The 14,902-nt window shown below is 57.5% G+C and overlaps 1 protein-coding gene across 1 annotated transcript; it reads left to right on the top strand.

Annotated features, from left to right (window-relative positions):
- The first annotated feature begins 4,848 nt into the window (after window positions 1–4,848).
- On the top strand, window positions 4,849–12,701 carry LOC148220693 (Fc receptor-like A). Its single transcript, XM_088154849.1, has 9 exons — window positions 4,849–4,914; window positions 5,605–5,665; window positions 8,956–8,976; window positions 9,065–9,247; window positions 9,604–9,858; window positions 9,958–10,236; window positions 11,571–11,627; window positions 11,958–12,045; window positions 12,647–12,701. The coding sequence occupies exons 1-9, from the start codon at window positions 4,849–4,851 to the stop codon at window positions 12,699–12,701; spliced, it is 1,065 nt and encodes a 354-aa protein (XP_088010975.1).
- Window positions 12,702–14,902: the final 2,201 nt, after the last annotated feature.

Here is a 14,902-nt window from a genome sequence, read left to right as displayed (position 1 = left end):
TTGGTTCCTGTATCTACTAAAACTTCCACCTCCTCTCTCTGGGGACCGATCCTTTATTTTATCAAGGGCTCTTTGGATGGTATGGTCCCTAATACATACAGCCCCTGACACCCCTATTCATCTTCCTGGAACATTTTTTCATCCCGTATCCATTCTTTACAATTTTTCTTTATATGACCTTTCTTGTTACAATAAAAGCAGGTTTGCCTTGGTGAATGATTTCCTGCTTCATTTCCTTGTTTTGGTGGGATTTTTTGTGGTTTCCCTCCCCCTTTCTACTGGGTTTCTTTCTGTGTTTCATGAACTGCAGCTATAAAGATTTTTGATTTTGCTTTCTGCTTCTTTTCATCCCTCCTTACATAAACTTTTTGTGCTTTTTTTAGCAATTCTTGTAACCCCTGATCTTGCCAATCATCTAACTTTTCTAATTTCTTTCTAATATCTCCCCATGATCGAGCAACAAATTGGGTTTTGAGGAGTGCCTGACCCACTTGTGTGTCAGGGTCTATCCCAGAGTACATTTGGAGATCTTTCCTCAGTCGCTCCAACCAGTCAGTCAGGGATTTGTCCTTTTTTTGTTGTTCACTAAAGGCTTTATTAATATTTTGTCCTTTAGGAACTGATTCTCAGATACCTTTAACGAGCATCCATCTTAAGTCCATCATATTCTGGCGATGGACATCATTCTGATTATCCCAGTTAGGATTATTTAATGGCCATTTCTGGTCTCCCCTAGGTCCAATCTGATGCTCCCGGTCCCATACCCTCATTCCAGCCTGTCTGATCATTTCCTGTTCTTCCGTGGTGAATAGGATACTTAATATAGATTGTAATTCCATCCAAGTATACATTCTTGGTCTGAGGAATTGATCTAGTCTCTCCAATACCCCTATAGGATCTTCTAATAGTTTTCCCAATTCTTTTTTTAAAGTTCCTCACTTTCCCTGTGTTCAAGGGAACATTTCCAAATCCAATTAATTCAGCCTGTTGTCCTGCTAATGGTGCTTCCCTCAGGGGGTAAAGGGGAGCCTTTGTGTTGTTATCTCCCTCCTCTCTGGTGATACTGTCTTTCCAGGTATTCCTTTGACTGGAGGGAGCTCTTAGAGCTATGGGAGTACCAGGAGGAGAAGTGGGTGCATGGGGGGGTCTTCTGTATTTTCTGTATTATACGGAGGTGGGAGATTATCGAGGAGTTCCCAGGTAACCTTTTTAATCTTCATCCACTTTTTCTTCTAAAGTATATATCAAGGATGGCTTGGACTGTTTTGCCCACAGGGCAGCATAATCACATTTTTCTCTGTTAAATGGTTCTTTACAAGCCACATATCTGTTTAATGCCCGACAAATCCAACCTTCAAATGATCCGAACATGGGCCAGTATAGGTTATCTTTACGGATCATTTCTTTGGTCCATTCCACCATGCAATATTGAATCAATTTTTCTTTACTTTTTCCTCTGTATACAGCCCCTGTGTCCCAACATCTTAATATTACTCCCAAAGGGCTGCCTGGTGGTATTTCTGGCAACTACTTGTCTTGTCTTTATTTTCCCTATCTCCTGGGGACCAAATGAACTTGAACCTCTCCATGGGTCCCTGGGACTCAGAATCTTACTCTCTCTTTGTCCCATTTTTACCTCAAGGGACTGTCTTGAGGTGTTTGTACTCCCCGATGTGTTCCGCCCAAACCCCTGCCTCTCCTTGGGTCAGGATGGACTGGAACCCGCCTCTACCTGGGCTGGGATGGGAAAAGCAGCTTTTCCCTTCTCCCTCCGTGACTGGTGTGTTGCCCCCTTCCCCCCTCCCCAGGTCCCACCTCTACCTGGACTAGGATGGGAAGGACCTAGCCTCTGCCTGGACTAGGACAAGAAAAGCAGTCTCTCCCTTTGTGCTCACTCACTTCATCCGCTCACCGGCCAGGTCCCTTGCAGGATGCTGGAAACGCGGATAGAAGGACTCCGCTCTCGCTTCGCAGCAAAGGCCACATCTCATTCAGGCAAGCACACAGTCATCCCCACCAAACCAGACAGATACTCACAGTCTGATGATCCTGTCTGGGTCTTCGTGCACGAGAATTACAAGTGATTTTGCCGCGGTCTTCCGGGGAGATTTTCCTTGCTCAGTCTATGTGGTGCGGGACGTCGATGGGTCCCGAGAATCACTGACGAACCGGGTCCACAGCAGTGGGGCGCCTGCCCGAAATCACAGTGCCTCTCAGGGCTCCAAGGACATCCCGGGTTTGGGCACCAAATTGTTAAAAATGAGAGACAAAAGTCTCGATATTCAGCAAAATTTAGATTGCTTTATTTGATATAGAAAGAGCAAGCAGCGCGCTGGGGAACGTGAGGGGTCACCGCCCACTATACACTCCACCCAACCTTGGTTTGCAGCTTCTTCTTAAACTGTGGTTTCTCATTGTACACAAATTCACAAAGCCTTTGGGTGATAATCAGTCACAGATAGCCATCCGGTCCTTGTAGATGACCACCAGAGAAGTTCTGGGAGTCTGGTTTTTGGGATAGGCAGTATTGATTAGACAAAGGCAGAAAGGGCTTTTTGGGAAGTCCATTTTTGCAAGCTGGTAGCCGATACAACTTATTTGAAAAACATAACATAATATAACATAATACAGCATAATATAACATAACAAGGTGATTTTAAACAGAATTATTTAATCATATAATTTTCTTTATCTAGTGCCCATGCTTCACTTCAGAGCTTAGTATTCTGGTTTATACAAACCCCAATGCTTTTGTGATTAACACGAATCTTTTATCAATTGTCACAGCCGGGTCGGGGGCGGGGAGCGCTCTGGTCACCATAGCGGCTGAGGCGCCCACCGCCGCCCGCCCGGAGCTGACACGGCCTGCGGGGGCTGCGCTGCCCTCCGGAGCCGGGCCGCTCGATGCTGGGGGGGAGATGCGGCCGCCCACCCCAGCCTAAGGGGCGGTGACAACTCCCCCCTGCCCTGCCGGGCTGACACCCTCGCTCTCAGAGAGAGGGGTGGTGCTGGCCCGACCTTTCACGATGATGTCGGATCCCGACCCGCTTGCTGCTGAGAGGGGGAGGCGGGCACCCTTCCCCAGCCCGGGGATGGTGCCGGCTCCTCCCTTCTCCCTGGTGTCAGATCCTAACTCCTCTGTGGGGCCTGGGTCTTGGCCACCTTTCTCTGCTCCGGCAGAGGAGAGGCCGTATTCTCTTTCCCCCTCAGTCTCATCATTCATTCGCCAAGAAGAGATTATTTTTTCCTCGGATTTACTGACCCCAGCACCGATCTCATCAGCCAGAAGAGACCTGTCTGTCTGTCCGGTCTCAGAAGGACTCCTCCCACCGATCCACCGTGCCGCATCGCTCCAGCCCTGTGCTGACGGCATCAACAGCCCTGTTCTCGTTTCGAAAGGGGGAGGAGCTGGGTCTCGGTCCATTCATGGGCTGGGCATGGGGAACGGGAATCCTCAGGCAGATGTTTCTGTGCTTGAGTCAATTTCTGCAGGAGAATTCCTGACAGATTGTATGGATGACAGTCAAATGGGAGAAGCACAGGATTTTCCTATGGCTGTTGCTGTCTCAAACACAGAACAGCAAAATTCTGTTGCTGTCTCTAAGGCAGAACAGAGAAATTGGAAAAAGAGAAAAAAGAGATCAAAATAATCCAGTTCTTGTGAATCACCTTTGCCTCATTACAGGCTTTGGATGAGACACGTTTGGATCCTTGCTGTAACCTGCAAGAAATGCTCACTCTGTCCTTGACCAGCAGAAGCAGAATGTGATCACTGTTCAGTTTCCATGCTGCACAACAAACCAAACACCAATGGGATGATCCCTCTACATGTGGGGAATGGACATTCATCTGTTCATTGAGCTGTTGATATGTGTTTGGGTGAAATAGTCGCAGTTTTCACAATTGTATTAGTATAATCACTTAGTGGTAAATTGTCCACTGTTGTACTTCACTTGGTGATGGGATTTAGGCAGAGAAAAGACACCAAACCCTTGGCACTCAAATATCATCAGGTCTTTGGGTTGTGTTTGTTTTTCCTGGCCCTGCTGGGGAGCACAAACACTTCTCTCTTCCTTTTTTAATATATTTTGGAAGGGGGACCTGTGGGACATGTATTGACAAAGTAAGAAAGTTACGGCCTGAAAAATATTCCAGGCTGGAGCTTTTCAGCTCTGTTCCCAGCCGATGAGCTGGTCCAGCTCAAAACTAGGGAGAATTTCTCCCAGGGTGATGATTTGGACAAAATAAAAAGGAATTAATAACAAGATAGAACACCTGTTGTGGTGTGTGACCGGGCCCTGGGAATGGGGTGTCTTCTCTCTGAACCAATCACCTTTTCTCTACTCTGGAGTTGTGAGTCATGCTATAAAACCAAGTGTGTTTCTGAATAAACTTGTCTCTTTCTATCATGAAAGACGTCCATGTAGCTGTGCATCTTATTTCCGCTGCACTTAAAGGGTTAAAACCCCTTTCCACGCCTACAGGGAGGTGCTGAAGGTGCAGGGACGTTGGGGATCCTATCAGGGCTTTTTGGGGAATTCAGAGGGTGCCCCTCCCTGCCAAGCCTGGCGATCTGGGGGCTCAGTGTGTTGGGGAACTGGGGTCGTTCAGGGTTTCTAGGGGGCATCGGGGATAGTGGGGTGACCTGGAGGGAATTGAGGGTCTGGTGGCGGTTCAGGATTCCCGAAGGTGGATGGGGAATCAAAGTCACCTCTCCAGTTTTCCTTTGCAGATGCCAGGAAACAACAGGAAAGGTGAGTGCAGGCTCTGACCATGATTTGTGTTTTCCCCAAACCTCCAGGACCTTCCATCCTCTTCCACACATCCCCTTATTCCCACGGAGCCCCCATGGTGGAGGATCCTCAGGCGACCTACGTGGAGCTGCGGGGCCACATGGGCAACGGTGGGAACCCAGTGACATCTGTGACCATCTACAACAAAAGTTGTGACCCTCGGGGAAGTGGGAGGCACTGGAGTGATGGGAAACCCCCATAGCGGGGGCAGAGATTGGGCAGCACCCAGGGCCCCTGGGCTGGGGGAAACTGAGCCCGCAGTGACCTCGGCTGGGGGTACTGAGAGCAGTGGGGAGAATTTGGAGGGTCTTGGTTGGGCTCCAGGGGCATCCATGGATGGGCTTTGAGGAATATTGGTGTGGCACTGGGAGCTCCTGGAAGGTTTGGGGAGCTCTTGGAGGGTCATGCAGGGATGTTGGGGGATTTTTTTGGGATCCTGGGGGAGTTTGAGGGGTGCCCCTACCTGCCAGGCTTCGAGTTTTGTTGCTCAGAGGGTCGGGGGCAAGGGGGGCAATGGAGGCACTGCGGTGGTGCAGAAGTTCTGGGGGATTCAGGGGTGATTGGAATGTCTGGGGGCAATCAGGGCTGCAGTGGGGATCGGGGGTCTAGTGGGAATTTTTGTATCCCATGGGTGGTTGGAGCTGCCAAGGTCCCAGGAAGGGTCAGGAGTCCCGGGGTCCCCATGGTCACTCCCTCCCTTTTCCTTGAAGCTGCCAGGAAGCCCCAGGACAGGTGAGTGGGAGGCTCTGGCCGGGACTCCCCTTTTCCCCCCTGCCCCAGACACCACCCAGAACCCCACTTATCCCCATAGGACCCCCTGGAGGAGGGGGCGGTGATGGACCCCCATGTCGTGGGCACTGAGTGGGCAGGGGGTGAGTATGGGGGGGAACAAGGGCACGTCACCCATGGGTGTCACCCCCACCCAGGTCTCCAACTCTGGAGTCTCTCTCAGGTCCCCGCCCAGCACATCCCCCAGGTGACCCACACAGAGGTGCTGGGACCCCAAGGATGACAGCAGGACCGCGGTGACATCTACGAGGGAGGTGTCCACGAGTGGGGGGTCCCATGTGGGGCAGCCCAGAGCTCCTGTTACAGTGCTCCCAGTGCTCCCAGTACGCCCAGGAACTCCCCATTCCCTCCCCCAGTGCCAGGGGGCACAGGACCCTTGTCCCTCTCATTGGACAAAAAACGCAGCTTTGGGATTAAACTGGGAGAAATGGATTTTGTTTGTTCAGCTCTGCCTGCTCAGCTCGGACCGAGGAGGGTCCCGGTCAGGCTGAGCAGATCCTTGTGGGATTTGCAGCAGTTTGGGGGCTCTCTCAGTGCCTTGGGCACAGGGACCAAATGATCAATTGCTGCATTTCCGGACTGGTTCTCTCGCAGCTGCCCCCGCAGGGGGAGTTTCCAGCCAGCCCTGCTCTGAAAACCATCAAAGGCCCTCGCAGAGCCACTGCTGGGGCTCACACCGGGTTTTGTGCTTCTTGCAGGGCTGAGCAAACCACAGCCACGCCTTTTCCCCCACAGAATTCTCACCTTTGCAGCAGCTCAAAAGCTGCAAGAATGAAAGCCAAGGGGGCAGGGGGAGCCTCAGGTCCTGGCTGCCAGCTGGGGCTGGCCAGAGCAGGGCTGGCCAATGCCCATCCCTGTGCAGTGGGGCTGGGCCATGGCTGGGCCCCACACTTGGATGGCCACTGGCTTCAAGGAGGAGCAGTTTGGGAGCTCCTTCCTGCCTGGAGCTCCATTCCTGAGCTGCTCTTGCTGGCTCAGATCCTGCAGGGGTCAAGCGAGAATGGAGAAGTCTGGAACAGGATTTCTCCCAAACCCAATAAACCCAAAGTGTCCCAATTCCTCAGGACAGAAACGTCATGCAGGGGATTTTGGGGAGCAGGAGAGGGAGGAGGAATCTCCCCAAGAGCTTCACAAGTGTTCCATGTGCAGGGTCTCATCCATCTCCTGGTTGCCAGCACTGAGACCCTGCAGGGGTTTTGGGTAATGGGGTGGGCTTTGGGTGTTTCTGGGGTGTCTGTGCCCTCCCTGACTGACACCAGCCCATGTCCTTCCCTGCCCACTCAGCCCTGCTGGGCTTTTTCCCCCACAGAATGATCTTGGTGGGCTGTGGGATGGGGCCGAGGTGCTGCACCTGTGAGGGTTCCCAAATGGGGATGGAGGGCTCCCAGATGGGCAGGGGCAGCCAATGAGGGGGTGTAGAGTGGCCGGGTCACACCCCAAATTGGGGCACCCCAGAGGTCACAGAGGTCACAGTGCCCCACTGAGCACAGAGGGGGCTGGCAGGGCCCCCCGTGCCCTACCCTGGACAGGGACTTCTTCAGGAAATGTGTCCAGGGACCCTGCCCAGAACCGCCATCCCCCAGGACAGGATCTCCCCTGCTGGGATGTGTCACCACTGGAACAAAACCTGCCGAGAACGTGTCACCCCCAGAACAGGATCCCCTCAGGACAGGACCCCCTGGATGTGCCCCCCCAGGACAGAACTCCCCCCTGTGTGACTCTCAGCACAAACAGCCTCTTCCTTCTGCTGCAGGAGAGAGAAAGTGAAAGTGTTGGGGGGCACAGCTGGACACCCCCATCCCCCACAGCCTCCCCACCCCTACCTGGAGACCCCTCACCCCCTTTTCTCCCTCCCTGGATTCCCCCCCAACCCATTCTCTGCCCAGCTGCTCCCCAGGATTTCTGAGCCAGGAACTGGAAGGGGTGGGGCATGGCACAAAAGTGAAAAAAATAAGGAAACCAGAGAAATAAAGAGAGGAAAAAGTCAAGGGGAGGGAAGGGCACAGAAGCAGAGCTGCTCAGGACCCCCATGTGATGCCTGCCCAGGAAATGATCACTCCAGGGGGGCAACGTTGGGCCCTGGGTCACCCCAAAATCTGAGGCACCCAGGCTAGGAGTGGTGACCCATGGGGCCTACCCAGGCACTGCCCATCCCTGGCACCCCCATTCCCCTGGGAACCCAACCATGGGACAACCATTCCTTCTGTCCCCTCTTCCCTGGGACCCCCATCCCATGACTCCATGACTGCCATTCCCCAGGATCTCCATTCCCAAGGACCCTCATCGTGCTAGTTCCAGCCCCTGGGACCCCTCTTCTTTTGGGGACCATGATTCCCCCAGGACTCCCATTCCCCTGACACCACAATCCCTGGGGTCCATCCCATGATCACAAATCCCTGGAGGCCACGTTGATCTGGGATTCTCATGCCTGAGTTTGAATCCACCCAAGCCTTGGGACCCCCATTCCCATCCCTGGAACTCCAATCCCCTGGACACCCATCCTTGGCTCCCTGCACTGCCTCAGCCTCCAAATTCTGGCAACATCCTGTCCCCACCATGTCCCACCATCACCCCCATGTCCTACAAGGTCCCCACCCTGCCCCCATCCTGTCCCACCCTGCCCCCACCGTGGGCCACCTACACATGGGGACGAGAGCTGACCTCGCTTCCTGTCCCTTCATCCGAAGAGCCGCCAGCCAGGGGACAGGGGACAGCCACAGCAGTGAGTGACAGCCAGTGCCCATGGCCGGGGACAGCGGGATGGCCGGGAAGGTGGCTCTGCTCCTGTGGGGTGAGTGCCCCGGGCACGGGCCTGATGACCCTGGGGACGGGCCCTGGTGAGGCAGAGAGGGGTGGGGAGGGGGCACAGGGGGGCTGCGGGGTCCCCTGAGGTCCCCAAGGCCAGCACAGCCAGTGGGGGACAGAGCCAGTGGCTCCTCAGTGTGACCGGGGTTTTGGGGCGGCCCTGGGAACAGGAAAAAGGGAACTGGGATTTGGGAGAGGGATGTGGAGACAGGGATGGGGGACAGACAGAGTTTCAGGGGACAGGGATGTCAGGTTTGGCTCCACGGGGCTGGGGCAGCTGTGGGGACAGGGACAAGGGGAGAAGCACCACGGGGATGTGGCCGTGGGGCTGGCGGGGGTGAGCTGTGCCAGCACGGGCTGGCCGTGGTGTCCCTGTCCCCGAGGCGTCCGTGCCACCCGGACGTGTGACACAGAGCTGTCCCCTGGGAGCCTCTCCAGACCTGTTGGGGACCGTGCCCGGGCATTTTGCCACAAGAAGCCGTGTCCCCACGGGAACAGCTCGGGGACAGCCTCACACCCTGCCCCCGCGGAGCCAATTCCACCTTGCCCTGTCCTTTCTCCCTTCCAGCCCAGACCCTCAGCCTCGCTGGTGAGTCCTCAGGGGATGCCATGCCCCCACCCCACTGTCCCCAGCCCCTTGGTGGCCCTGGCAGGCTGGTGTCCCCTGTCCCCCGCAGGTGCTCAGACCCCCCAGCTCCTGGTGGAGCCCCCCTGGAGGCCGGCGGTGCTGTGGGACCGGGTGACACTGACCTGCCAGGGCTCGGGGACCGCCCGTGCCACCACCTGGTACAAGGACGGGCGGCGCTGGGGGCAGGAGGGACGTGACCGCTTCCCTGTCACCGAGAGTGGCACCTACCAGTGTCAGAGACCCGGCAGTGGGCTCAGCCCCCGCGTGATGGTGTCAAATGGTGAGGGGGGATCTGAAATGCTCAGGGTGGGTCCCTGATAGCTCTGGGTGGGCTCCACTCCGTGGGTGGCCTCACAGCCCTTGTCTGGCGAGAGCCTGTCCCCTGCACACAGGGACATCCCAGTGCATCCCAGTGCATCCCGGTGTGGTGGGACTCCCGTGGTGACAGCTGTGCCACGGGGCTGCTCCTGGTGTCCCTGGGACCCTCCTGCGCAGTGGACACTCCAGCCAGATGTCCCCGGTGCCGTGGGCACCCACTTTGGAGCTGTCTCGGGCTCCTCAGTGACACGGGACCCTCCTGTCCCACAGACCCGCTGGTGCTGCAGGTGCCAGCACGGGCGCTGCTGGAGGGGGACACGGTGACACTGCGCTGCCGGGGCTGGCAGGACAACCCTGTCACCAGGGTGCGATTTTACAAGGACAAGGAGGACCTAGGGGGGTCCCTCAGGGGCGCCGAGCTGTCCCTGTCCCCCCTGAAGCTGCACAACAGCGGCCGCTACCGCTGCGGGGGCTTGGTGGCCTCAGGAATGTCACTGTCAGCACCGGTGACAGTGACAGTGCACGGTGAGCACTCCCACGGCTGGAACTCCGATATCCTGACACCCCCAAAGCCACTTCTCAGTGGACTCAGAGTCACAGTCGCCACCCCCATCTCCTTCCCAGAGCTCTTCCCGGTGCCGGTGCTGGAGGGTCCCCCCGAGCTCACCGAGGGGTCCCCCCTCAATCTCAGCTGCCTCAGCACCCCCAGCCCCCTGCGGCCCCGAGCCCCCCTCCTGTACAGCTTTTACCGGGAAGGGGAGATGCTGCAGGGCCCGCAGGGCTCCCCGCAGCTCCTGGTGCCCGCCGTGGGGGTCTCCCACTCGGGGAATTACAGCTGCGAGGTGCGGTCCGAAGGGGGGGCCGTGCGGAAGAGCAGCGCCCGGCTCGGCGTCACGGTGCGCAGTGAGTGCGGGGATGGGCACGGGGAGCCCCCACCGCCCTCCCAGATCTCCCATCCCTGCTCAATCCTCTGCGTGCCCCCCTCCTTCCCAGCTCTCTCCCTGGGTCCCCCCATTGCCTTTCCTTGTGCCTGCATCCCTCCCAGGTCCCCTCACCCATCCCTGGGTGCCTCTCTCCCTCTCTGAGGCTCTTCAGTTGTCCACAGGTCCCTCCATCCCTGTCTGGGTCCCCAAAACGTTCCCTGTGGTTCCCTTCAACCCTCTCCATGTGTCCCCTCACTGAATCTCCCATCCTTCCCTGGGGCCCCTTCCTCCCCTTTCCAAGCCTCACTCTGTCTTTGTGCCCCCTTCTTCCTCACTGGGATCCCCCCAGCCCTCTCTGATCCTCACCCCCTCTGAGTCCCTCACTGCTCCCTGGTGTCCCCCACTCCTCCCATGTCCCCAGTCCCTCCTGTGTCCTCCCCACAGGGGTCTCGCTCTCTGGTGTGTCCCTGTCGGTGCAGCCCCCCGGGGGACAGGTGGCACTGGGGGACCACCTGGTGCTGAGCTGCGCAGTGGCCATGGGGACAGGTCCCCTGTCCTTCTCCTGGCTCCGGGAGGGCTCACAGACACCAGTGGGCACCGGTCCCCGCCTGGAGCTGAGGCACGTTGGGGACAATGACAGCGGCCACTACAAGTGCCGGGCCAGCAACAGGGACAGCGTGGCTGAGAGCCCCACTCTGAACGTCACTGTCGTGGGTGAGTGGAACCCTTGGGCTGGGGGTGATCCCACCCACAGCATCCCCAATTCCACACATCCCCAATTCCGCCTCATCCCCCCCACACCAGCCCCAGCCCAGCTCACAGTGCCCAGCCCTGGGTGTCACAGACCAGTGAACAGGGACCCTCTGGCTCCAGGGATCCCCACCCAGGACATCCAAGCCCTGCATCCCTAAGCCCAGCTGTCACATTCCCTACTGCACATCCTGTCACATTCACCCTACTGAGCGTGACCCTCCCAGGGCACTGAGACCCTTGGCATTGGGGTGATGCCCCTGTTGGCTGTGCCACCTGGCACCCATCACATCCCACCCACGCCATTCTGTGCCCCCCACCAGGTGACAGCCATCCCCACCCTTGGACATGGCATCCCTCATCCCACCTTCACCTCACCCTCATCTCATCCTCATCCCTCACCCCTCATCCATCACACCTCATGATGACCCCCAGCACCATGGGGTCACCGTCCTGGGTGAAGGAGACCCTCTGTATCCAGGAGTCACCATGCAGACTCCCTCATCCCCCCTCACCAGGTGCCAGAACCTGCCCCCGACCTCAGTCCTGTCTGTGTCCCCACAGTGCCCGTGGCCAATGCCACCATCACCCCTGGTCCCCCGGCACTCCAGGTGCATGCAGGTGACCCCGTGACCCTGCACTGCTCGGTGCAGGTGGGCTCAGCCCCTGTCACCTTCATCTGGCTGCACGACGGGCACGAGGTGGCCCGGGGTCCCCTCCTGGATCTTGGGGCCGTCGATGTGGGACATTCAGGCACCTACCAGTGCGTGGCCACCAACCAGCTGGGACAGGACGGGCACCGCGTGTTCCGGGCACTCAGCCCAGAGCTGATCCTGGAGGTGACCCTTCGCTCACCCGGGCTCACAGGTGGGGGTCACACGGGGTCACCGGGGTGTTCAGGACCCCCAGGGTTCAGGGTGACCTCGGTATGTCCCCCTCTGTCCCCGGCAGTGGCTGTGAATGTCGGCAGGGCCCTCCTGTACCTGCTCCTGCTCCTGGCTGTCATCGGGGGCTGTCGCTGGTGGTACCGCCGGGGTGGGTAATAATGGGGGGACATGGGGGTCCCAGGGATTGGGATGAAACCCCCCAGAGTGGGGGCATGACAGACTGGCACCAACAGCTTTCCATTTGCATGAAGCTGAGCCCCCATAGACATCAACTGGGTGTCCTGGGAGATTTGGGGAGGTCCTGGAGGGTCGTGCAGGGATGTTGCGGGTTCTGTCAGGGGTTTCTGGGGAGTTTGGGGGCTCAGGGGGCAGTCAGGGGTCCCAGGGATGTTCAAGGGCCCTGAGGCCCCCACAGCCACCCCTCCCCCCTTTCCTTTCCAGCCTTCAGGAAGCAGCAGGAAAGGTGAGTGAGGGGCTGCATGTTTGACCCCACATTTTACCCTCACTGCAAGAAACTCTGCAGCTCCACAGACCCCCCGCCCCCCCCCCCCCCCCTTATCCCTGCTGGCCTCCCCCCCAGGAGCCCTTGCCCTTCCCGGAGGAGGGGGCGGTGATGGACCCCCAAGTCGTGGGCACTGAGAGGGCAGGGGGTGAGTACAGAGGGGACAGGGACACGTCACCCACGGGTGTCACTCCCACCCAGGTCCCCAACCCTGGAGTCTCTCTCACGGTTTCCCCCACCATATCCCCCAGGTGGCCCACACAGAGCTGCCGGGACCCCAGAAACATCTATGAGAACGTGCTGTGACACTGGGGGCACTGGGGGCACTGGAGTCCCTGCCTGAGGGCATCCCCCGTGTGTCCTCCCCCAGGCTCCCATGGGTGCCCACCCTGACCGAGAGGTGGCCACGACTGGGGGGTCCCATGTGGGGCAGCCCAGAGATCCCGTTCCAGTGCTCCCAGTGCTCCCAGTACGCCCAGGGGCTCCCCATTCCCTCCCCCAGTGCCAGGGGGCACAGGACCCTTGTCCCTCTCATTGGACAAAAAACGCAGCTTTGGGATTAAACTGGGAGAAATGGATTTTGTTTGTTCAGCTCTGCCTGCTCAGCTCGGACCGAGGAGGGTCCCGGTCAGGCTGAGCAGATCCTTGTGGGATTTGCAGCAGTTCTGGGGCTCTCTCAGTGCCTTGGGGACAGGGACCAAATGATCAATTGCTGCATTTCCGGACTGGTTCTCTCGCAGCTGCCCCCGCAGGGGGAGTTTCCAGCCAGCCCTGCTCTGAAAACCATCAAAGGCCCTCGCAGAGCCACTGCTGGGGCTCACACCGGGTTTTGTGCTTCTTGCAGGGCTGAGCAAACCACAGCCACGCCTTTTTCCCCCACAGAATTCTCACCTTTGCAGCAGCTCAAAAGCTGCAAGAATGAAAGCCAAGGGGGCAGGGGGAGCCTCAGGTCCTGGCTGCCAGCTGGGGCTGGCCAGAGCAGGGCTGGCCAATGCCCATCCCTGTGCAGTGGGGCTGGGCCATGGCTGGGCCCCACACTTGGATGGCCACTGGCTTCAAGGAGGAGCAGTTTGGGAGCTCCTTCCTGCCTGGAGCTCCATTCCCAAGCTGCTCTTGCTGGCTCAGATCCTGCAGGGGACGAGTGAGAATGGAGAAGTCTGGAACAGGATTTCTCCCAAAACCCAATAAACTCAAAGTGTCCCAATGCCTCAGGACAGAAACCATGTGGGAGGGGTGGGGAGCAGGAGAGGGAGGGGACAAACCCCCACGAGCTTCATCCCACCCTGATGTGGTATTCTCGTCCCCCCAGCATCAATCTGGGGCCAAGTCAGGGATTTCCAGGGGGATAAAACTGCATGTTTTCATCTCAGTGCTGGGGTCAAGGGGCAGGATGGTCCTTGGGTGTTCTGGACACAGAGGAGATGCTCAGGGACGTCACAAGTGTTTAATTTTGGGGGATCTTGTCTGTCTCCTGGTTCCCAGCACTGAGACTCTTTGAGGGGTGTGCAGGTTCTAAGAGCCGGTTCAGATTTTCCCTCATTTTGCCTCACAACTGTCGCAAGAAGACCCCGAGGACCCCCACCCAATTCTGGCCTGACCAAGGGGGATGCTTGCCAAGGGACTGTGTGCAGGTGCTCGCTGTGCTTCATGGTACACTGCTCTGGAGCAGGCACTAGCTGGAGCAGCAGGTTCTGTACACCTGTTTATTGGAGCAACCCTCACAATGGTCCATAAATCTCCCCACGCCTTGGCCAGAAGCCACTCGCTTTGGAAAGGGACTATAAAAGTGACTCTCCGAAGAAGATTTTTTGAGACCCCCCCCACGGATGAAGACCCGTCTGTTGGCTGAGGGCCATGAAAACATCTCTCTCTTCTGTTGGTAGCTATTCCCCCATCCCCTTCTTTCTCTCTCTGTTTCCTATATCTCTCCCCTCTATCTCAACGGAGTTGTTGGCATTCAATAAAAATGCATTGCTGTGAGTAAACTGATTTGTCCCCTGCTGTGTCTTTTGCACCCCTGAGATCAAACAATCACGACCTCTGCCTGTGTTGGCAGATTGTGACAGGCCCTCATCCCCCATACTGGCCCCATGGCCCCCAGATCCCATAGTGGCCCCATGGCCCTCATCCCCCATAGTGCCCCCATGGCCCCCATCCTATAGTGTTCCCTATGGCCCCATACACCCTTAGTGCTGCTATATTCCCTGTACTTCCCCCATTTCCCTCTCCATAACACCTCCTAGAACTCCCATCCCCTGCATCCCCCCAGCCCTCCTGGATGGTGGATTGAGATGTTCTCCAGCTTCTCCATCACGTCCACCATGAAGTCCTGGATGGCCCCAGTCTGGGAGGGCTCATTCTGCTGGAGCAGTGGGACACCAGGTCCACCAGGCCCTGCTGGCACCTTGGGGTTCATGAGAAATTACTGGGGGGTCACCATTGGGCTGAGAGGGGTGCATAGGCAATGGCTCAATGCCCTCGGGGCCATCCTGGCTCCATGATGGCCT

The sequence above is a fragment of the Sturnus vulgaris genome, chromosome 32 (assembly GCF_052056855.1).
Source record: "Sturnus vulgaris isolate bStuVul1 chromosome 32, bStuVul1.hap1, whole genome shotgun sequence".
In the NCBI taxonomy this organism is placed as follows: domain Eukaryota; kingdom Metazoa; phylum Chordata; class Aves; order Passeriformes; family Sturnidae; genus Sturnus; species Sturnus vulgaris.
This window is presented reverse-complemented; position numbering and strand designations above follow the sequence as displayed.